At 41.5% G+C, this 24,226-nt stretch overlaps 1 protein-coding gene, 3 long non-coding RNA genes and 1 pseudogene across 4 annotated transcripts; all 5 read left to right on the forward strand.

Annotated features, from left to right (window-relative positions):
- Nucleotides 1-1,065: 1,065 nt before the first annotated feature.
- LOC122760679 lies at nucleotides 1,066-18,516 on the forward strand (annotated as a pseudogene).
- Nucleotides 3,440-4,026, forward strand: LOC122760672. The gene is made up of 3 exons (XR_006358464.1): nucleotides 3,440-3,455; nucleotides 3,535-3,666; nucleotides 3,920-4,026. It is a non-coding gene; the product is annotated as an uncharacterized LOC122760672 (long non-coding RNA).
- Nucleotides 4,154-4,586, forward strand: LOC122760670. The gene is made up of 3 exons (XR_006358462.1): nucleotides 4,154-4,243; nucleotides 4,422-4,506; nucleotides 4,577-4,586. It is a non-coding gene; the product is annotated as an uncharacterized LOC122760670 (long non-coding RNA).
- Nucleotides 7,987-13,885, forward strand: LOC122760675. Its single transcript, XR_006358467.1, has 3 exons — nucleotides 7,987-8,048; nucleotides 13,303-13,362; nucleotides 13,824-13,885. It is a non-coding gene; the product is annotated as an uncharacterized LOC122760675 (long non-coding RNA).
- A 414-nt stretch (nucleotides 18,517-18,930) lies between the features above and the next one.
- Nucleotides 18,931-24,223, forward strand: LOC122760680 (lysosomal alpha-glucosidase-like). Its single transcript, XM_044015818.1, has 13 exons — nucleotides 18,931-18,968; nucleotides 19,153-19,402; nucleotides 19,560-19,711; nucleotides 19,998-20,163; nucleotides 20,523-20,619; nucleotides 20,710-20,829; nucleotides 20,997-21,115; nucleotides 21,165-21,296; nucleotides 22,673-22,783; nucleotides 22,896-23,009; nucleotides 23,188-23,272; nucleotides 23,648-23,765; nucleotides 24,025-24,223. The coding sequence occupies exons 1-13, from the start codon at nucleotides 18,931-18,933 to the stop codon at nucleotides 24,221-24,223; spliced, it is 1,701 nt and encodes a 566-aa protein (XP_043871753.1).
- Nucleotides 24,224-24,226: the final 3 nt, after the last annotated feature.

The following is a 24,226-nucleotide window of genomic DNA, read 5'->3' on the forward strand; positions in this document are numbered from 1 at the left end:
ATGTCGAAGATTCAGTATGTTTGAGGTTTTTAGAAATTGTGTCACCATTACTGATTTTGACCAGCAGAGAGCACTGTTTAGTTTGTTTTGTAGGGATCCTTAATATGTTAACATCAACATACACTGCACGTTCTAGTTTAGTTTGTTTTGTAGGGATCCTTAATATGTTAACATCAACATACACTGCACGTTCTAACAATAAATAATGGATATTTATATTTGCCTCTTTCAGATTTTATTAAGGAATGTATGTGTGTGAACCAAAAAGGAGAAAAAATGAACTAAATCTATCTGTGGTTTCAGTCTGAAATTTCAATCATCATATAACTAAACATTTTCTTTTACAGGTGGACGTTGACAAGTAAATTAATGTTGCTGATGTGATGAAAGGAGAGAGGAAACGATGGGTGAGTGGATTTTCAAGATTTTAGTTTTTTTTGTTTTTGTAATTTAATGTGAACTGATCTCTTTTAAAAAGGTCAAATTTACTGTACATGTGCACCAGCACAGTATACAAAATCTATACATGTAGCTTTTCAGCAACTTTTAGCTCACTTAATGTCATTTGTAACAGACTACAACAAATAAAAACATGTCAACAGCTGAAATAGTGTTAGGGCCAATGGAAAGAGATGAGTTTTAAGAAAAGACAGAAGAGAGGCCTGTCTAATGTGCACAGATTTATGGGCCTCAACAGCAAATACATGGTCCCCTCTGAGGTCCCCTCTAAAAATTAACTATTGTCTTGCTTTAAATAATCCACTTTTATTCAATGTCTTGATATTGGCAAATGAAAGACATGTTTTTAAATGTGGAGAACATCATCTTTGATTCTGTCATTTATGAATAAACCAACATCTTTTTTTCCCTCATCCAGCTGACAATCTTATGCAGTCACCCGAGAACTGGACTGAATCTCAAGTGAGCACCTGGCTACGAACACTTCGTGTGAAAGAACAATACATAAAGAAGCTCTTTGAAGAAGAAGTAAATGGACCAGTCCTTCTTACACTTGATGAGGACTTCTTGATCACAAAGATTGGCATGAAATTTGGGCCTACTCATATGATTATCAAAAAAATAAACGAGTTCCTCAATTCCAAGAACAATTCAAAATCACTTCATTGTCTTGCTTCAAGTGAAGTTCCTTCTGGACAGGTAGCATGTGCGCCATTGTGTGCGCCCACCAAGGTTCATTGAGGTTATGGATCGAGAAAGTACAGCAAAAAACTATGTGGTGGAGGTTGACATTGTGCCTTCAGTCAACATTGTTAAGGGCAGGGTTTATGCAGTTCTTCAGCCAAACTTCAATGAGGCAGCAAAAAAAGTACAATATGAGAAAAAAGCAATTCTGCGAAGGGTAGGTTCCAAAACAGAGCCAGTGAGTGACAGTGATTTCTTTCAGAGAGTCAAAGAACGGGATGCTCAAAGAGAAGAGGCAGAGAAAACTCAAGTACTCAGTACTCCATTCTGCCAAGACCTTGGGAGGAAACTCACAATGCTAATAACTAGTGGGAAGAAGTTCATTGAAAATGATAAATGGTTCATATTGGATCAAGACAAGAATTATCCTTTTAAAGGTGTATGTGTCTTTGATTTGTAAACATATCTTGCACAGGTCATTTTTCTTCTCACTTCACCAGTAGAGAAACCTTTCTTGCACAACTTTTATGGGTTTTTCACAGACATGCAAGGCCACACAGACATCATCTGCATCTGTGAATCAGAGACAAACTTCCAGAGAGTTATGTGAAACAGAAACTGTGAACAATTTCAGTGTAGTTGGGATGAAAATGAGTCACATTAATGCAACTATGCAAATGATTCAACCAGTAAAAGCCTGTGCCAAAAAACACTTGCCAGTCTTTGTGAAAGGGACATGTCTTCTTGAAACAAACCAAGAGGAACATATGGCTTCTCTGGAAATACTGACAGTCAACCATTGTGATGACATAAGCAAAGACTTCATTAATGAGGCAAATATTGAACAGCAGTTTTACCGTGGTGGTAGAGTGACATGGATGAACTTTTGGCTCGCTGAGCACAAGTATGTTGGAGAGGTAATATAACGAGATGCTTATCAGGATGTCTCCAAGCTCCTCATGGATGTTTTGAAATGTAACGTAGATCAGACCCCAGTTACTTCTATAAACATCTACCATCACCCAGGAAGTGGTGGAAGTACCGTGGCAAGGCAGGTGTTGTGGCAGAACAGGAAAGAACTAAGATGTGCAGTTGTGAAGCCTTCATACTCAGTTACTGATGTTACACAACATGCAGTTGTTCTGAGAGAATATGAAGAAAAAGGTGAACAAAACACTTGAATGACCACACAGTCTTTTCTAAACTTTTATTGCTGACATGGGATTGAAACTGTCACTGCTTCAGTCGTGCTCTTGAGAGGTTGTTATGGCTTCAGTTGTCCACCAGATGTCACCACCACTGAAGTGTTGAAGCTTTGTTGCAGGATTTGACACTTGTTACAATGTAATTTATCAACAGTTTTGTTCTTTAGATAAAAGCTACCATGGACGCTTTGATGTCTTTGACGGCTATGATAGTTAAAGGAATTGGAAGATGTGTACTGAAAATGATCTAGCAGTTGGATGGATGTGTCCGTTTAGAAGCTGTATTTTAAGTGTTGGTGCAACAAGGGAATATTTCTATGTGACGCTGATCCTCGAGTAGCTTGGATACATATAGATGGAAATGTAACTTGGATGTACGGTAAGTGGAAATAAATGTGCAAACCCTTCACACAACTCTATCTCGCCTTCGTGATTGATGAATTACAACAGTACCTACGAGTAAAGTGGCCATACGTCCGGATTTAGGCCGGACAGTCCGGAATTTAAATGCCTTATTTGTCCTCCTTTTTGGAGTTGCACCTGAATGCAACGCTGCATGTCGTCAAATGGTGTAAGACTTTAGTTTAAAAAAAAAAAAAAGATTGGTTAAAAATGATTGGCTAAAAGCGGTGTCAATCAATTCTCTGATTTGAAAATGTAAACAAGCCGCCCCCTGTTCCCATGTGCTAGCTGTGTCACTCATGTGTTTAACATGCCGAAAAGACGGACCTCATTTAAACAACTAGCACTGTCTGCTTCAACGCTTGAGGCAGCGAGACTCACGGGGCAGCGAGCGCAGTGCATGCTGGGAGTTGTTGTCGTTCATCTACACGAGCCAAAATTAAATTTCTCGGCCAAGAAGGCACTTCAAATATTATTTCACATTTCTGCTACATTCATCCAGTCTCTGAAACCCAAATAGAGCCACATTTTTAATAATCTGAAAGGGAAACATGCAGTTGTTTTACATTCCAAAAAAATAAAATAGAAATCTTAATCCCTGGTCTAACATGTCAATGATCTAAGTAGATGCCACTTGATGCCACACATGAAAGAGTGAGTTAGATTCATTAATGCAACGCATGCACAATTGCCAACCTTCCATTGGTAAATGACATTTACAAGATCATTTCCTGATAAAGAAATGATTTTAGAAAATAGATCATCTCTTTTTTGTCACTTTCAGGATGTGCAGTGGAATGATTTGGATTACGCAGACAAGCGAAGGATTTTCACTTTTGATCCCTGTTGATTTGGTGACCTCCCAGAGATGGTGGAAGAATTCCATAGGCGAGGCATGAAGTACATCCTTATTCTGGTGCAATGTGTTTGAAGGTCTTAGAGCTCAACCTGAAGATTCAGATCCAGCCATGAGTAAATGTTTCTGCATTATAATAATAATAATTATTATTATAATAATAACAATAATAAAAAGTTTGATGAATAAAAACAGACACATATCATCAGCTGTTTAACTGAAAATAAGCAATTATGTAACAATGTATCTCCAGTAGATGGCAGCAAAAGCCTCTCAGCTTCTGACTGCTGTGCTCTGCTGGTTTCTGCCCCAGGACCCAGGGATCAGTAGCACTAGCCCCACTGGAACTTACCCTCCCTTTGATGATGGCCTGAAACGAGACGTCTTCATTAAAAATGTCACAGGACACATTTTGATCGGGAAGGTAAGACCCCTTTTTTTATATGTTGTTCCGCTTGTGTGATATGCATAGCATGTGTTTTACTGTTGACTTGTGTCCGGTTGGTTGGCAAACACATTCATGTATGGTGTTCCAGGTTTGGCCTTCCCTGACTTCACCAACCCAGAGACCAGACAGTGGTGGGAAGACTGCATCAGAGGTTTTCATTCTAAAGTGCCTGTGGATGGACTGTGGATTGTGAGTGTGTACATACACACAGTGCACATGTTATTTAGACACCAATGATATGATTAAAACACAAGATGTCAAGAATGTGTGAAATCAGGTTGTCAGTTCTGGAATATTCTTAGTGGTTGTGTGTTTAGTTTGCTTTGCACCTAATTTATATTTTGTTTATCTCCAATGCTCCATCCAGGATATGAATGAACCAGCCAATTTTGTCCAGGGCTCAATGGAGGGCTGTCCTCACACTGATCTTGAAGACCCGCCTTACACACCTAGTTAGTGTTTTAGTGTCACAAATGATCAGCATGTGAAACCATAAAAAAACAATGTTTTGTTTACAAACAGGAGTAGTCGGAGGAGAGTTGAACTCGGGAACTCTCTGCATGTCAGCTCAGCAGAGGCAATCCACTCACTACAACCTGCATAATAAGTACGGACTGACAGAAGCATATGCCACAAACAGGTTGGAACCATGTTTACAGATTGAGTTCTTTAGGTGGTATGTTACCAGATGAAGTCATAAGTAATCAAATGGAGGACAGTAGTTGTAGTTGTAGCTGTGAAACAACAATAAAAGGACAGACTTCCTTTGTGCAATTGCTAGATTTATTTCATTGGACCTTAATGTGGCACTGTGGAATATATGGATGTAGTTGTTGTTTGTCTTTTGTTATTTATTCTGTCTACTATATATTGATTGTGGGGTTGGTTGCTGCTCTCAGAGCTCTTGCAAAGGTACGAGGGAAGAGGCCTTTTGTCCTGTCTCGCTCCTCTTACTCTGGCATCGGACGCTTCTCTGGAGTGTGGTCAGGAGTGACTGGGAGCAGCTGCGATTCTCCATCCCTGGTGAGGAGATGAGCTGTAGTTTCCAAAACGTCCACAATAACAATCTAGCTTCAAAGTGGGTTTAGTTTTGTGGTAGTCTTTTTATGGACCTGCATATGGTTAAATGAAACATCCAGTCCATCAATGAAAATAATTATTTAAATTATTATTATCATATTTTTTTTTTAAATGAAACGGATTATTTGATATTCAGTATTTCCACTGAGCTTTTGCTTTTGCTACCCCCCAGCTGTGCTGCAGTTTAGCCTGTTCAAGGTTCCTCTGGTTGGGGCAGACATCTGTGGATTTGAAGGCAACACCACTGAGGAACTGTGTGTACGATGGATGCAGCTTGGGGCCTTTTACCCGTTTATGAGGAACCACAATGACAACTTCAATGCTGTGAGATCCAAACACTGTTTCTGTTGACTCTATGTGTCTTTGTATTGATTCACTGAGTTAGTTCCACTTCTCATACTGTATGTGCTGTCACAGGGGTGGGGTGGGGTTATGATGGAGGTGAGGTCTGCCCTGCATGTTTAAAGCGAGTCCCTCTGTGTCATGTATCATGAGTAGTGGTTATAGTATCTCCTCCCATTGTCTGTGTGTTTTTGTCTGTCTGTGCCCGTTAGCCTCAGGAGCCATATGTATTTGGGCAGGAGGCTCAGGCTGCCATGCGGAGTGCACTGAACCTTCGTTACTCCCTTCTCCCTTTCCTCTACACACTCTTTCATCATGCACACACCTCCGCTGACACTGTGGCCAGGCCTCTCTTCATAATAATAAAGGGCATATTTGTGTATCCCTCCCTCCCTTTTAGGTTTCCCACTGACCCCAAATGTCAGACCATAGACCGGCAGTTCTTGTGGGGGAGTTCACTCCTCATTAGCCCAGTTTTGGAGCAAGGCTCAGCCTACCTACCCTTTGGCATTTGGTACAACTTGCATAATGTGAGTGGCTCAATACAATTTTTTTTTTGAATACTGTATACAGTATGTGCCGTAAGCCAAAGTATGACCAGATTTTGTTAACAGGTAAAGGCCAGCATGATTTTGTCTCCTGTGGTAACACATGATATTAGTTCGAAACAAATCTCACAAGGCCCGACCACGATAGTCTTGCATAAGAGAGAAGATTTGTTCATTAATTTGTCATTTATGGTGTAGAACCAGAAATGCTTCCACACGCTGCTTTTCAGAAGCGTTGGTGTTTTGCTCCCACAGCAAACCCGCTACTGGACAACTTGGTAATCTCTTCAAACTGTGTAATGCTCTTCTAGACTAGATATTTTTTGACTTGGAACAGATTTTTAAGCTTCATGGTTTGAATTATCATCTACAATTTTAGTGTGGAGTTGCACTGTGTGGCCATATTAAATTAGCATTAATAAAACTACTTACTATGGTCAATATAGTATTATGTTTTGTGTCTGATCTGTGTTTTTGATCCGTAAAGGATCCTGCTCTGACAACCACAGCCTCACGCAGAAACCCCTTCTTCCTGACAGTGGCACTGTCAGCAGGTGGCTGGGCCTGGGGAGACTTGTTCTGGGACGATGGGGACAGTCTTGATACCTACAAAACGCAAGAGTATTGTTATGTCATCTTCACTGCTGGACAGGTAGGGAAGAGATGAGTAATGGGAATTTGCTCTTAAAAAATCTATAAGCGTATTATGCATGTAAGCCCTGCTCTACTTGAGTCAAAAGTCAGTTTACTAACTTATGGACTTTGGTTCCAAATCAGTCTCAGGTTGTGAGTGATCCTTTGATGCTGAATGGGGCCCTGGATGAACTGGTGCTGGGAGGACTGCAGGTGTTTGGAGTGCCCTCACCTCCCCACTATGTTTTGGCCAATGGGGAGAAAGTCAGTGATTTCATGTACCACAGCGACACCAAGGTGAATTCTCAGTGAAGACTTCCTTTGATAATTGTCCTTTACAGAAATAGGACGTCTTTCTTTTTCGGGATGTGTGTGATTTGTCCTCTGTCATTTCTCTACACTAATAATGTCCTCTGTCTCTTCCTGGTTTATGAGGTATTTTTGTCTATTTCCACAGGTCTTGACAGTGACCATGCCCATGGCAAAGGTTTTCACAGTCCAGTGGGCTCTCTGATGCAGCCAACATTGTCGTTAGATGGCTCTACGCACAGCTGCTTTTCTTTTACAGGCCGCATTTGCTCTGTCTTATATCCCTCTACAGCAGGTGTTGTGACAGTGTCACACCAACCACTGGATCAAGACAGTTCAATGACTTGTGAATGTATGCAATCTTATAACTATATATTTATAGTCCTTCACATTTTCTGAAATAGTGTTTCTGTGTTTTAGTTCCATTGTCAATAAAAACTGTTGAGAAAAAAAGTGCTCTAATTTGTTCGTATTTACTGATTTGCACAATTGCGCTATTTGTGTATCTATCAGATTGTTTTATATGTTTATTGTTCAGTGACTTAAACCTGTACGATGTTGCATCTGTATAGTAATTGATTCTTCAATTCTGAAGTATATCATATATAGGCTATATTTTTTATGTGCATTTTTTCAAAGGCTTTATTAAAGACACAAAAGGTCCATAGCACATAATTGACATCAAGTGTAATTATCAGAATTAAGGTTAGTATACCACCTTTCACAGAAATAAACTGCACAGTGCTTCTCAAGAATAAACTTGAACAGATAAAAGTCTCGATCTGCACAATCAAGTTGCTGGACATACACGAGGCTTATTACAAGAAGTGGGATAAGTGTAGCTTTCAAAATAAAAAGATTTGCGATGCATTCTTTAAAATTGCATTTTACTTTGAAAGGAATGGCCGGAAAAGTATGTGATGCTCTAAAGGGCAGATGGTGTGACGGGGGCAAACAGGACCACGCTATCCCACACCGGAGCTAAATCTTTGGAGAAACGACGCCGGTACGTGCTGCTCCGTCGCCGCCCGCCCGGTGACATGGATGTCCGACACCGTAGACTCCTGCAGCGGGGACTGAAGGTGAGAGCTCCGCTGTCTGGTCCCGTTTCTCTACACTGTGCTTGTTATTATTCATTCATTCCTGCTACTGGAACAGGTGTATGACTACGCGCCTCTTTGGCGCGAGGGGCATCTGTCATGGTTATCTTCTTTAGCAGCTAGCGAAAACAAACTTAAGTTGCAATTGGCGAGGGTTTCGGCCCCGACAGAGGCAGCTAAACTAAAATACTGATTGCTCGCAAGTAAATACACTTCTTTAAAACAACCCACAGCAGCAAAATGGACCAACGCTGTCTTTTACCAGCATTTATCCGAGGTAAGAACTGGTCATTTTGCGATTGGCTGTTGCAGTGTGACTTATATGCTACTGTAGTTTCAAAGCGATGTTTTTGCTTAATTAACCGACTCCAGAGGTTTGACTAGATGTTCTTTTGCCATGTGACTGGATAATAAATCAGTCCTCTGGGTCAAATTGTGTTTTCGGTTGTTTTTTTTCGTCATACCGAGATATTTCGATTGGCGAGTCAAAGTCAAAGTCAAGCGAGTCGAGTCATAGGCAAGCTGACCTGGCCGCTAGGGCTGTGCAATACTGCAAAATTTGGTATCGATCCTATACCAAATAAATACAGGGCCAGTATTACCGATACCAATACCGATACTTTTTACTACTACCACTTGTGTGTAGGGGAGAGCAATGTATCATAATTTATTATGTGAATGCATCATCAATAGGCAAATTTGACTAAAAACTTGAATTTTCATGATTATTTAATTATTTCTTAAGTTTTCCTTTAATTAATCATGTTTATGATGATAATAAAACACAGAACAAAGTTTTCAGGCAAATAAAAATACTACTATTAAGTAACACAGAAATATTGTTTACATGTTTCTGTTTTATTGAGCTTCTTCTCTCACTTACTTACTGACCTGCCTTGGAGAAAATGCTTTCTCAGGTATGTTGCAATTACTAAATAAAAATACTTTTATTAAGTGACTCAGAAATGTTTATAGAAAACTTAAAACTTAAATTTCCCTTTTGGGGTGGTAATCTGCATTTGCAATTAACAACATTGCAAACATCGCAGGTTGCAGTGGTTTGAGTTACAGCTGTAAAAAACCTCCAAACAGCGCTCCTCTTCAGCTCTGCCATCGCGCAGCCACAACAGTGCGCTGCTCCCCTCGCAGTGAATGAGTGAGTGTTGCGGGGGAGGGGGTTGGCAGCGGAGTAAACGGGAGGGGCTAATTGACCATGAGTGAAGTGAGAGAAGAGCGGTGTTGTACGGCCAGTCGGTCACTCTGTAAATGCCTGGAGTTGTACTTAAGAATCGATCTCATCACACAAGTATCAATCAATACCCGATACCAGCGTTAGTATCGATACTATCGATATTTTAGATCCATCCGCCCAGCCCTACTGGCCACCCTGCAAAGGTTAGGTTTCGGGTAGGACTAGGACTAGGCGTTAACTGGTTAAGGTTGGACTAATTTCTCACCTCAAATGATGTTGAAACTTTGTTCCGGGACACAAAAAAAATATTTATTTCAGATTTATATTTCTATTATTTGCTGCTATGCTCCGCCGGAATGTATTCTGGGATGCATGGCCATCCCAAGTACACTTAAGTCACCTCCGATGCATACTTGGTAAAAATGGGCGGAGCGAGAACACTTCCGGGTTTGAGAACCGTCCTCGCTGTTCGCTTACTTGAGAATTGGAACAGCACTTTGACTGAGGCTGATGACGTCAAAGTCAGCTTTATTGTCAATTGTCAAACAGTTAAGTGCACATGCACAACAGATGGACAGACATTTCCTAATACTAAAACTAAAATACTAAAACATATAAAATATAAAATATACACCGATATAGGATATAAATCAACAATACAAATAGTGCCAAAAAGGCAGATGTAAGGTAGATGTAATGGTAGTAGCATTCAAAAGATTATAAAGATATGTTTGTACTGTAAAAGTAAATAAATAACTAGCATTCAGAAAAAAAATATAAACAGTGTAATATATAGTATGTAAATAAATAACTGCCAGAAAAATCTAAACAGTATAAACAGTGTATGTAGCTTCCTGACAGCTTGGTGGATGAAGGTTTTTGTGAGTCTGGTGGAGGCTACTGCAATTCATGGCCTACATTCTATGTTTCCATTATTGAATTAGATTTTTCATTTTTAAATGGGTCTCAAATGTACAATTACTTGTAGCCTGCCATAGTTCTAAATAAATGAAAACCTAGGAATACAAATAACCTGTCTACTTCTGTGTATAAACATTCCTCCTCAACCATACAAGTCCTCCAATGACTGAACTATCTGGACCCTGGAGTAAAACACTTAACACAAATTATCTTTCTGAGTTCAAATACCATGATCATTTGCAAAGTAGGAAGCCAGTAGGAAGGATCTCTTACCCTGTTATGGACATTTAGCACAGTTTCTAAATAAAGCTTAACGCTGTAATTAAACCCTTAACCAACATATAGATTTATTCTTTGGCTTAATCTGGGATGTTTTACAGTATGGGCAAGTATGAATGAACAAAACACTTGAATGACCACACAGTCTTTTCTAAACTATTGCTGACATGGGATTGAAACTGTGTCACTGCTTCAGTCGTGCTCTTGAGAGGTTGTTATGGCTTCAGTTGTCCACCAGATGTCACCACCACTGAAGCGTTGAAGCTTTGTTGCAAGATTTGACACTAGTTAAAATGGAATTTATTAACAGTTTTGTTCTTTAGATAAAAGCTACCATGGACGCTTCGATGTCTTTGACGGCTATGATAGATAAAGGAATTGGAAGATGTGTACTGAAAATGATCTAGCAGTTGGATGGATGTGTCCGTTTAGAAGCTGTATTTTAAGTGTTGGTGCAACAAGGGAATATTTCTATGTGACGCTGATCCTCGAGTAGCTTGGATACATATAGATGGAAATGTAACTTGGATGTACGGTAAGTGGAAATAAATGTGCAAACCCTTCACACAACTCTATCTCGCCTTCGTGATTGATGAATTACAACAGTACCTACGAGTAAAGTGGCCATACGTCCGGATTTAGGCCGGACAGTCCGGAATTTAAATGCCTTGTCTGGCGTCTGGCACAGCCTTAAGCCGGACACTTATTTGTCCTGCTTTTTGGAGTTGCACCTGAACGCAACGCTGCATGTCGTCAAATGGTCTAAGACTTTAGTTTTAAAAAAAAAAGATTGGTTAAAAATGATTGGCTAAAAGCGGTGTCACTCAATTCTCTGATTTGAAAATGTAAACAAGCCGCCCCCTGTTCCCATGTGCTAGCTGTGTCACTCATGTGTTTATCATGCCGAAAAGAGGCAGTGCGTGATGGGAGTTGTTGTTGTTCATCTACATGAGCCAAAATTAAATTTCTCGGCCAAGAAGGCACTTGCTTCAAATATTATTTCACATTTCTGCTACATAGATAACCCAGTTTTAATATAAACTCATCTTTCCAATGGGGAAGTATGCCTTTAAGAAGCTGAAACAATCAGAAATCTTGTTTTAATAATGAAAAAAGCTTCAAACCAATTAGTTTAGCGATTGATTTAATAATCGATAGAGTCATTGTTTCAGCTCTAGATTTGACTGTACATTACTGAATAATAGATAATGCTGTACAGAAATGTTGAAGATTCAGTATGTTTGAGGTTTTTAGAAATTGTGTCACCATTACTGATTTTGACCAGCAGAGAGCAGTGTTTAGTTTGTTTTGTAGGGATCCTTAAAGGGGACATATTATACCCTATTTCCCCCATTAAAATAGTTCCCTGGTGTCCTAATGAACATGTCAGTGACATGCTTTGGTCAAAATACCATAAGGATGCAGAATCATAGTAGTTCAATAACCCTGCTAAACCCGCCCCTTTCAGAACGCTCGGTTTTCGTGCATGGTCCCTTTATATGCAAATGAGACACAGGCAAACACACACCCACTTCTTCCAGGGGGTTTCTGATTTGTCCTCTTTACAGCGCTTTACAGCTCTATTCGTCTCCCCCTCCCTCCACTAGTTCTCTGACAATATCAACATGGCAGCGTGCGCAGAAAACAGCGAGAGTGCCGTCACAGGAAGAGACGTCCTACATAAGGATCGAGCCGAACACTGCCGAACTGTAAATCAGTTAAAAACACTTATGAACAGAACTGCTGATCGCCACCGGCGCGCTGAATAAACTGTATGTTGCTGTATCAGCTCCGGAGACCTCACCACCGCTGACCAGCTCCGGTGCTCCGGCGAGCTGGCGATCAGCGGTGCTGCACTCTCTGTGTCACCGCTGATAGCCAGCGGCAGTTTAGGCAGATCGCCGCTCGCCGCTGGCGATCAGCGGTGACACAGAGAGTGCAGCACCGCTGATCGCCAGCTCGCCGGAGCACTGGAGCTGGTCAGCGGTGGTGAGGTCTCCGGAGCACAGTCTCCGGTCTGATACAGCAACATACAGTTTATTCAGCGATCGTCAGTGGCGAGCTGCATAAACAGCTGCTTTATGTGATTGTATCAGACTGAGTCTATGCTCCGGTCATGGAGGACGTACTGAACAAATATGTTTAATTAGGACGTGTCAGAATGGTCAGTTATGAGCTCTTTGTGATCTTTTCTTAACAATTTGTGTGTTTGTACATCGGTGAAATACGTCCCCTGAGTAAATACGGCGACCGCTGGCCGCAGTCTGATGCGAAGTGGTGCGAACACACGTTTGCTGACTTTGTCCGGCACATTAGCTTCATATATAAAATCCTCTGTAAAACAGTGCTCCACTGTGCAGCCACCAACAGCACACTTGTCCCTCCGCGTTGACATAATACCGCTCTTCCTCCCTCGCCTGCACTCTCGCAGGAACAAGGTGGAGCTAAGGTGGAGCTTGCGAAGTAAACGTACTGGTGGGGCGGTAACATTCGCGGTGAAATGCGCATGCTGACGTCACAAGCGCAGGGAATTCAACATCGAGCGTTTTATCGCCTATACTTACACTAAGCGGAACCACCAAAACATGAATGAGTATTGTTTTTCCACACTTTGGCGACTGGTAGGGCCCCCAGAGTCCCAAATATCAATATTGAAATGGTTAAAAAGTTGATTTTGCATAATATGTCCCCTTTAATATGTTAACATATATTATTTATATTTGCCTCTATCAGATTTTATTAAGGAATGTATGTGTGTGAACCAAAAAGGAGAAAAAATGAACAAAATCTATCTGTGGTTTCAGAAATTTCAATCATCATATAACTAAACATTTTCTTTTACAGGTGGTCGTTGACAAGTAAATTAATGTTGTTGATGTGATGAAAGGAGAAAGGACACGATGGGTGAGTGGATTTTTTTTTGTTTTTTTTTGTAATTTAATGTGAACTGATCTCTTTTAAAAAGGTAACATTTACTGTAAATGTGCACCAGCACAGCATACAACATTTATACATGGAGCATTTCAGCAACTTTTAACTCACTTGATGTCATTTGTAACAGACCACAACAAATAAAAACATGTCAACAGCTTGAATAGTGTTAGGGCCAATGGAAAGAGATGAGTTTTAAAAAAAAAGACAGAAGAGAGGCCTGTCTAATGTGCACAGGTTTATGGGCCTCACCAGCAAATACATGGTCCCCTCTGAGGTCCCCTCTAAAAATGAACTATTGTCTCGCTTTAAATAATCCACTTTTATTCAATGTCATTATATTGGCAAATGAAAGACATGTTTTTAAATGTGGAGAACATAATCTCTGATTCTGTCATTTATGAATAAACCAAGATCTTTTTTCCCTCATCCAGCTGACAATCTTATGCAGTCACCCGAGAACTGGACTGAATCTCAAGTGAGCACCTGGCTACGAACACTTTGTGTAAAAGAACAATACATAAAGAAGCTCTTTGAAGAAGAAGTAAATGGACTAGTCCTTCTTACACTTGATGAGGACTCCTTGATGACAAAGATTGGCATGAAATTCAGCAGAATGCAAAGCCTACCCGTTCTAAAAAAACTAGGCTGCAGCAGAAAAACAATTCAAAATCACTTCATTGTCTCGCTTCAAGTGAAGTTCCTTCTGGACAGGTACATGCAAGAGATAAGTGTGCCTCAGAAGAAAGTCAAACCCCCCAACAACAGTGCATATTGACTTCAAAGGAAGACTGCAAACCACGGCCATTTGATCAAGAAGGCATTGATTTCATATACGTAAAGCACAGAGTTCTGCAACCTGAATCGGGAGCTTTTGATTTGATCTCTCCCTGCCATGAATTCAAATCTTTTGCTATAGCTGCTGAATTGGATCGCACAAGACTGCAAGCTAAGTTTGCCAAAGAGGTTCTAAAATTTGCAACTGGTTGTATGAATATCCGATCAAACGGCACAATACATTTCGGTGTGATGGACAGCAAGGAGGATACAGGATATGTGCATGGTGAGATAGTTGGCATCCCAATAAAAGACAAAGACATTTATGTGGATGCTTTGGACTACATTGAAAAGTGTTTCCCAACTGACAAAGAGCATGCGCGCCATTGTGTGCGCCCACCAAGGTTCTTTGAGGTTATGGATCGAGAAAGTACAGCAAAAAACTATGTGGTGGAGGTTGACATTGTGCCTTCAGTCAACATTGTTAAGGGCAAGGTTTATGCAGTTCTTTTGCCAAACTTCAATGAGGCAGCAAACAAAGTACAATATGAGAAAAAAGCAATTCTGCGAAGGGTAGGTTCCAAAACAGAGCCAGTGAGTGACAGTGATTTCAGTGATTTCTTTCAGAGAGTCAAAGAACGGGATGCTCAAAGAGAAGAGGCAGAGAAAACTCAAGTACTCAGTACTCCATTCTGCCAAGACCTTGGGAGGAAACTCACAATGCTAATAACGAGTGGGAAGAAGTTCATTGAAAATGATAAATGGTTCATATTCATTACAAACAAATTCAAACCTGATGACCTTTCTAACATTGAGTGGCTGCTTAATATGAAGATCTTATCTGTGTTTGATTTTGACCCAGATTCAAAGATATCAGGCCTTTGCAGCAAATACCTTGAGCATCATGCTGCAAACATGCATTCTCTGCAGAGCTATAGGATCTCCAGAGACCGACGCATCAAATGATTCACAGAAAAATTGCACCTGTTTGAACAAACTAGCTGGCTCTTCTGCAATGGCCGTTCTGGCTTTAAAGCAAATGAAACTCCTTGTGATGAAATGACTTGGATCAAGACAAGAATGACCCTTTTAATGGAGTATGTGTCTTTGATTTGTAAACATATCTTGCCAAAAGGGTCATTACAGGTCATTTTTCTTCTCACTTCACCGATAGAGAAACCTCTCTTGCACACCTTTTATGGGTTTTTCACAGACATGCAAGGCCACACAGATATCATCTGCATCTGTGAATCAGAAACAAACTTCCAGAGGTGGCAAGGTTTTGCAGAGGAGTTATGTGAAACAGAAACTGTGAACAATTTCAGTGTAGTTGGAATGAAAATGAGTCACATTAATGCAACTATGCAAATGATACAACCAGTAAAAGCCTGTGCTAAAAAACACTTGCCAGTCTTTGTGAAAGGGACATGTCTTCTTGAAACAAACAAAGAGGAACATATGGCTTCTCTGGAAATACTGACAGTCAACCATTGTGACGACACAAGCAAAGACTTCATTAATGAGGAGAAGGCAAATATTGAACACCAGTTTTACCGTGGTGGTAGGGTGACATGGATGAACTTTTGGCTCGCTGAGCACAAGTATGTTGGAGAGCTAATCGAACGAGACGCTTATCAGGATGTCTCCAAGCTCCTCATGGATGTTTTGAAATGTAACGTAGATCAGACCCCAGTTACTTCTATAAACATCTACCATCACCCAGGAAGTGGTGGAAGTACCGTGGCAAGGCAAGTGTTGTGGCAGAACAGGAAAGAACTAAGATGTGCAGTTGTGAAGCCTTCATACTCAGTTACTGATGTTACACAACATGCAGTTGGTCTAAGAGAATATGAAGAAAAAGATCCACAAAGTTGTCTTCCAGTGTTGCTCCTAATTGAAGACTCTGACAAAGACTACCTTGATGATCTCAAAAATGAGCTCCAGGTTGCAATCAGTAGCAGACAAATCCAGCATGAAACACTATGTTTCATTTTGTTGAGCTGTAGGCGATCCCATGATCCAGAGAGTAGATGCAAAGAGTCTGCTTTACAGAATGTATCTGTCACTCATAAACTGTCTCCTGAAGAGAAGAAGAAGTTTGCTGGAAAACGACAGTTGCTTGAAAAACAGTATGAGCATCAGTTCATCTCGACATTTGTTTTGATAAATGAAGGGTTTCATAATGATTCTGTGCAAAACGTTGTGACACATTTGCTTCAAGGCATTGACCTTCAGTCTACTGCCACTCTCCTCATTCAGTACGTAGCACTGCTGAACACTTATGTTTCTAACTCTTTCATCTCTCAGTCCCACTGCAAAGCTTTGCTAACCTTACAAGTGCACATGGAAAGGTTTCGACGGCAAGAGTTTGCAAGATCACTCGGTGAACAGGCCAAACTTGTCTTCTTGCATCTTAGCGATGACAAGACCAAGATTAAATCCATCAGAATAATTCACCCACTCATTGCAAAGGAAATTTTCCAACAACTCCTTGGAAGCCAACACAGCAGTTTGGCAAAGAAATTGCTCTGTGACGATTTGCTTTTTGAGCACAGATTTGGAAATGAAGAATATCTGTCATTTTTGAGAGCACTTTTCATCAGGAGATCCAGAATAAGCAGAGGAGATGAATGTGATACTTTATTCTCTCCTCTGATTGAACATGTGCAAGAAAAGGAGGGAGGCCCTGACAAAGCAATAGAGTTACTCAAGGAAGCTTTTGAACGTTTTCATAAAGATCCATTCGTTGCCCAACAACTTGCTCGTCTTCTTCATACTCATGAAAAGTTTGAAGAGGCAACATACTGGGCAGAGACTGCAGCTAAACAGCTTCCCAACAACTCGTACATACTTGCCACAAAAGGGCAGGTGTACAAAAAATGGTTCCAATTCAAATGGAAAGCCATTGAAAACGGCTGTGCACCAATCACAGCCCAAAACACAACTGATGCTGTGGAGACTGCACTGAATGCCCTGCAGTGTTTTCAAGAATGTGAGAGAGCAGCTGATGCAGAGATGAAAAATGTAAACAGTTCAGGATATTTTTCTGAAGTTGAAGTTGGAATCAGCCTGCTCAAATTGATCTTTTCATTACAAGAGTTTGCAAAAGGAGCTAAAGGCCATTCAACATGTAGAGAGTATCTGTTAACAGATTACATACCAGAACATGTCTTAGATGCCTGGGAACCATTTCATGGTCGTTTGAAAAAGCTTCACAAGACATTGACTGATTCCTTGGAATGGATTTCAGAGGACCTCAGTTTCTTCCAGACAGATGTAGGTGAAGATGAAGAAGAGATTCCTGAAAGTCCTGAAGAGAAGATAAGCCATCCACTGAAGTGGTTGACCAAAATATCTTCTGACTATGGGAAGTACTTCAGTGAAGTTTCCTCTGCAGAAATTCATCAACCAGGGCAATCAATCCCTACCAATCTCACTCCTTTACAAAAACACATGATCATCTATCAACTTGGTGGTGGTAACATAACTTCCATCTTGTCCAAACTAACTGAACAGAGGGATGCCGTGCGTATTTTAGAGACCATAGTATCTCTTTACCCCAGCAGTCCACGAAAGGCAAAACTTGAACAGAGGGATATTGTGAACTACATTGTGACCCACATTACCCTATACTGCTTGTCACCACAGGCTTCAAAGGTTGCTCCTTTTAAAGATCTACAGGCCCTCTGTCCTCAGTTCCCAGGTGATAAAAAGAAATGTTTGCCAGGTGCACTGTTCCTGCTTACCTTACTATTCTGGCCAGAGGATAAGGACACAAACCATGAGAGAGAAAACAAATATGAAATTGTCCAGTCAGCTGTGGAGCACATGGAAAAAGGCTACTGGACCAGGAAGAAGGACATTCCTCAAAGAAAGAGAAGGCTTTACACCCATTTTCTTCTGGGACATGGAAATGAATTGGATAAATTTGTCCACAAGAGAAAGTTTTACAGCGTCACAAAGGTGTTCTCGGTCTCTGAAAAACGCCTGAAGTGGTTTAGTGGTGAAGCATGGGAGAAGCCTGAGATTGCTGAAAAGTTAAAACGCGTTTCTGGTTGGACTGAAGATGGAGTGGTTTACCTCGAGGGCCCTCAGAAAAAGAAATTCAGCATATTGCCTCTTAACATGCATTCAGTGCCACGCAACAATAAAAATGTCACATTCTATCTGGGTTTCACCTTCAGGGGCCCTGTTGCCTACAACATTACTGTAAAGGAATAGTTCATCTTTGAACAGTGGACCTGACATTGTCGACGCACCGGCTTAGTATCCACTATGGCTGAACATTTAATCGTAATTTCATCCTAATCGCAATACAGCCTGTAAATGAAAACTTTGAAGCACATGGTATGATATCAGCTTCCGCACTTGCTTGCAATTTGAGCAACAGAGGCAGGTTAGAATAACCTTTTTAGAATTTTAGAGTTAGAGTTAGCTCTGCACTGAGCTGTTTTGTACCTAATCGCAAGCGACCAGCTAGATTAGGTAAAGCCAGCTCCTGAAGTGAGTCACTGAATAGTACTTGGTCATTAATAAAATGAGCAAAACAGCAAGTGTGGATGATTATGTAACCCATATAATCATCACAGCGTTTGTGCCACCAACAGCTTAGTTTACGATTGACTAGTGTGTGTGTGCAGAGCTAAACTTCAGTGCTCACTGACCTGCCATTGTATCTGTGGTGATAGCAGAATGACTCTGTTGTCTAATTTTGCAGTAGCTGCTCTTGTCCTCATTGCATTTGCTTTGTCATATTGTTTCTACATGAACCACTTGTCCGATCGTGAAACCAAACTGGTCAGGTGTGTCCATGCCGAGCCAAACGAGAGCATAGCATATGAGAGGCTTGCCATTACTAATCCAACTGAAACACACAATAAACCCGTGGTTTCAAGTGAAAATCACCCTTAAAAGTTTCAAAGAGACTACTAATTATAGAGATGACAAATGCACCATTGCCCCACAAAGTCGGTTTGACTGTGCCAGGGACAGGGTTCTCAGCAAGAGACAGTGTGAGGAGAGGGGTTGCTGTTATGCCCCTCTGCCCAACTCTGTTGGACCACCTTGGTGCTTCTACCCCAGTTTGTACCCTGGCTACAAACTGGGTCCCTTGACTCCTTCAAAGCGAGGCCTGGCTGCCACTCTGACTCGTGCCAAGCCCTCATACCTGCCTAGAGACATCTCTACACTAAGACTGGAAATCATTGAGGAGACCACAGGCTGCTTGCACCTCATTGTGAGTGTCAATACTATGTTGATGTTTTTTTTCTCTGCTGCAACCATTCAAATAGATGTGATGAGGAAAGTACACGTTCCTGTATTTTGTATATTCAGCACCTGCAATCTATTTTGACTTCATGTGACAAAACTGAACTGATACATTCACCCTCAAGCTGAAGGACCCGTCCTCTCAGCGATATGAGGTCAAGCTCCCAGCTGATGATCCCAAGAGCAGAGCAGATAACTCCGATGTCCTTTACACCACCGAGTACCAGTCTGACCCATTTGGTTTCATAGTGCGACGTAAATCCAATGGACGCACGATGTGAGTACATTTCAGTTTTCATCTACATCACATCACATGTACTCACAGCTTGTTGCTCCAAATGCTCCTCAAAGACTGTTTCCATATTGTAATTTTAGTACCTTTGACGTATCTTGTAACATGTTGCGGCCTCATTTGTAGCTTTATAAAACTACATTTGTGTGTTTTATTGTATGTGTATGTTTTATATTTATATTGAGGCAGCATAATCTACATATGTAACAGTAAATAGGTATTTCTTTTTACACGTTGTTAATTCTCTGTATGTCTTTCCCTCCTTTTTTAGTATAAACACCACTGTGGGACCTCTGCTTTTTGCTGACCAGTACTTGCAGTTGTCCACCACACTAGCCTCTTCCCTTGTGTCTGGCCTTGGGGAACATTACACCTGCCTCCTCCTAGACCTTAACTGGACTTCTCTTACTCTCTGGAACAGAGACATGGCACCTCATGTGAGTCTGTTGTAGAGAACACACAAGCCCCGAGTTGTGGGAGAACTCAAGCAGTCACAATATATACTGTATCAAAAGTGTCAAGAGAAAATAAACATACATTTGTGAATATTATAACTATTGGCAAATTCAGGAACGTTTAACATACATCCAGTCTCTGAAACCCAAATAGAGCAACATTTTTAATAATCTGAAAGGGAAATCCCTGGTCTAACATGTCAATGATCTAAATAGCTACCACTTGATGCCACACATGAAATGGTGTGTAACACACTTTTAAACTAAGTTTAATATTTTTGTTGTTTTATACTGTTCCCCCTGTTGTGTATTCAAGTTGTTGACGGTGTGTTTCTTTGCAGGCTCATGCTAACCTATATGGCTCCCACCCATTCTACATTGTACAGGAGGCTGATGGATTAGCACATGGAGTTTTCCTTCTCAACAGCAATGCAATTGGTACAGAACTATTGCTTCAATAAGATTTTACACTGAATATTTTTTCCTATCATATACAAACTGTTACTGAATGCCTTAATGTGTCTCCACAGGTGACGCTTCAGCCGACTCCTGCTCTCACCTGGGTGTCAACTGGAAGAATTCTGGACCTATACTTTTTTTTAGGTCCTGACCCTCAAAGTGTTATACGACAGTACCTTCAGGTCATTGGTAAGGTACATCTTTTTAGTGTTGACACTGGCTACTACAGCTCCTTGTGTATATACCATAAGAAAAATATTGTTTTAACAGAGAAAATGATATAGGAGTCCAGAAGCACACCTATAAAGAGTGAGTTAGATTCATTAATGTGTTCAGTATATCTTATTTATCCTAAGGCCGTCCCATGATGCCCCCCTATTGGTCCCTGGGATTTCATCTTTGCCGCTGGGGTTACACCACCACTAATACAACCCGCAAGGTTGCACAACGCATGCACAATGCCAACCTTCCATTGGTAAATGACATTTACAAGATCATTTACAATCTATTTTTGTCACTATCAGGATGTGCAGTGGAATGATTTGGATTACGCAGACAAGCGAAGGATTTTCACTTTTGATCCCTGGCGATTTGGTGACCTCCCAGAGATGGTGGAAGAATTCCATAGGAGAGGCATGAAGTACATCCTTATTCTGGTGCAATGTGTTTGAATGTCTTAGACCTCAACCTGAAGATCCAGATCCAACCATGAGTAAATGTTTCTGCATAAGAAGCGTCCTGAGTCCCCTGTTTTTCACCCTGATGACCCACGACTGTCGTCCCAGGTACAAACATCCTAAAATATGTGGACGACACAACAGTTGTGGGCCTCATTCAGGACGACAACGAACTGGCCTACAGAGAGGAAGTGCGACATCTGGTGGACTGGTGCAGGGTGAACAACCTGCTCCTGAATGTTGACAAGACAAAAGAGATCATTGTCGACTTCAAGATCCCGTCCCAGCCATACACCACTTCTCAATAATGGCACAGCGGTGGAGGTCATCAGCAGTACCAAGTTCCTGGGAGTTCACATCACAGACAACCTCAGCTGGACACTTCACACCACCTCCCTGGTGAAGAAAGCCCAGCAGTGCCTACACTTCCTGCGACAGATGAGAAGGGTGTCTCTCCCCCCTCCCATCCTCTCCACCTTCTACAGAGGGACCATCGAGAGCCTGCTGACCAGTGGCATCTCCGTCTGGTCTGGGAGCTGCATGGCCTCCGACTGGAAGTCTCTGCAGAGGGTGGTGAGATCAGCGGAGAAGATCATTGGGACTCCACTCCCACCCATCCAGGACATTGCACACAAGCGCTGCCTAACCAGGGCTCTGCCACCCCCAGCACTCTCGCCTTGCAGCGAGAAGACCCGGGTTCGAGCCCCGGTTGGAACAAGGGCCTTTCTGCATGGAGTTTGCATGTTCTCCCCGTGTGTGCGTGGGTTCTCTCCGGGTACTCCGGCTTCCTCCCACAGTTCAAAAACATGCAATGTGGGGAATAGGTGAATTGGACACTCTAAATTGACCGTAGGAGTGAGTGTGAGAGTGAATGGTTGTTTGTCTCTATCTGTGTGTGGCCCTGCGATGGACTGGCGAACTGTCCAGGGTGTACCCCGCCTATCGCCCGATGTAGCTGAGATTGGCACAGCACCCCCCTCGACCCTCTGGTGGAGGATAAAGCGGTTAGATGATGACTGACTGACTGACCCCTACCCCCCCGACACGATATGTGCCATATTTAACTGTTATTTGTTCTGCTGCTTATAGATTTCATTACTGTTTTTGTTGTTTTTTTCTGCACTACTTTTATATATATTTATATACAAAAACACTTGTGTTGGTTTTTTATCTGCTTGCCAAGCAACGTAATTTCGTTGCCAGTTTTCACTGCTGTGTTTTCTGTGCAATGACAATAAAAGGAAGTCTAAGCTGTTTAACTGAAAATAAGCAATTATGTGACAATGTATTTCTAGTAGATGGCAGCAAAAGCCTCTCAGCTTCTGACTGCTGTGCTCTGCTGGCTTCTGCCCCAGGACCCAGGGATCAGTAGCACTAGCCCCACTGAAACTTACCCTCCCTTTGATGATGGCCTGAAACGAGACGTCTTCATTAAAAATGTCACAGGACACATTTTGATCGGGAAGGTAAGACCCCTTTTTTTATATGTTGTTCCGCTTGTGTGAAATGCAAAGCATGTGTTTTACTGTTGACCTGTGTCCAGTTGGTTGGCAAACACATTCTTGTATGGTGTTCCAGGTTTGGCCTGGCCCTACAGCCTTCCCTGACTTCACCAACCCAGAGACCAGACAGTGGTGGGAAGACTGCATCAGAGGTTTTCATTCTAAAGTGCCTGTGGATGGACTGTGGATTGTGAGTGTGTACAGACACACAGTGCACATGTTATTTAGACACCAATGATATGATTAAAACATAAGATGTCAAGAATGTGTGAAATCAGGTTGTCAGTTCTGGAATATTCTTAGTGGTTGTGTGTTTAGTTTGCTTTGCACCTAATTTATATTTTGTTTATCTCCAATGCTCCATCCAGGATATGAATGAACCAGCCAATTTTGTCCAGGGCTCAATGGAGGGCTGTCCTCACACTGATCTTGAAGACCCGCCTTACACACCTAGTTAGTGTTTTGTTTACATATGCTGTCCAGTGGTCCAGTGTGTAACATTTAGCAGAGTTTATTAGCTGAAATCAAATACACTCTCCATAAGTATGTTTTTATAAGTTACTAACCAATAAATTATATAACACATTTAGAATCAGTCCTTTACATGTACAGAGGGCCATTGCTTTACAGGGGTCTCCAACTTGCTTTGCAATGTTTTGACGGCAAACACTGTACTTTGTAGTCCCCATTAGATTAAACACATTCTTACATACTGGACCTTTCAAAGTACATACAGTACACAACTGCTCTGCAGATACATACCTGTTTCATTGTTCTGAATGTTGCTTTGAATCATTGTCTCTGTGTTCCTGAATCTCATACAAACAGGAGTAGTCGGCGGGGAGTTGAACTCGGGAACTCTCTGCATGTCAGCTCAGCGGAGGCAATCCACTCACTACAACCTGCACAATATGTACGGACTGACAGAAGCATATGCCACAAACAGGTTGGAACCATGTTTACAGATTGAGTTCTTTAGGTGGTATGTTAGCAGATGAAGTCATAAGTAATCAAACGGAGGACAGTAGTTGTAGTTGTAGCTGTGAAACAACAATAAAAGGACAGACTTCCTTTGTGCAATTGCTAGATTTATTTCATTGGACCTTAATGTGGCACTGTGGAATATATGGATGTAGTTGTTGTTTGTCTTTTGTTATTTATTCTGTCTACTATATATTGATTGTGGGGTTGGTTGCTGCTCTCAGAGCTCTTGCAAAGGTACGAGGGAAGAGGCCTTTTGTCCTGTCTCGCTCCTCTTACTCTGGCATCGGACGCTTCTCTGGAGTGTGGACAGGTGATGTCAGGAGTGACTGGGAGCAGCTGCGATTCTCCATCCCTGGTGAGGAGATGAGCTGTAGTTTCCAAAACGTCCACAGCCTGAAATACTATAACAATCTTGTTTAAAGT

The sequence above is a fragment of the Solea senegalensis genome, unplaced genomic scaffold (assembly GCF_019176455.1).
Source record: "Solea senegalensis isolate Sse05_10M unplaced genomic scaffold, IFAPA_SoseM_1 scf7180000013919, whole genome shotgun sequence".
NCBI classification, from domain to species: domain Eukaryota; kingdom Metazoa; phylum Chordata; class Actinopteri; order Pleuronectiformes; family Soleidae; genus Solea; species Solea senegalensis.

Coding starts and splice junctions, on each gene's coding strand:
- LOC122760680 (XM_044015818.1), top strand. CDS start 18,931: ATGAACCACTTGTCCGATCGTGAAACCAAACTGGTCAG. Junction 20,164..20,522: donor ACAGAGACATGGCACCTCAT/GTGAGTCTGTTG, acceptor GTTTCTTTGCAG/GCTCATGCTAACCTATATGG. Junction 20,830..20,996: donor ACAGTACCTTCAGGTCATTG/GTAAGGTACATC, acceptor ATTTATCCTAAG/GCCGTCCCATGATGCCCCCC.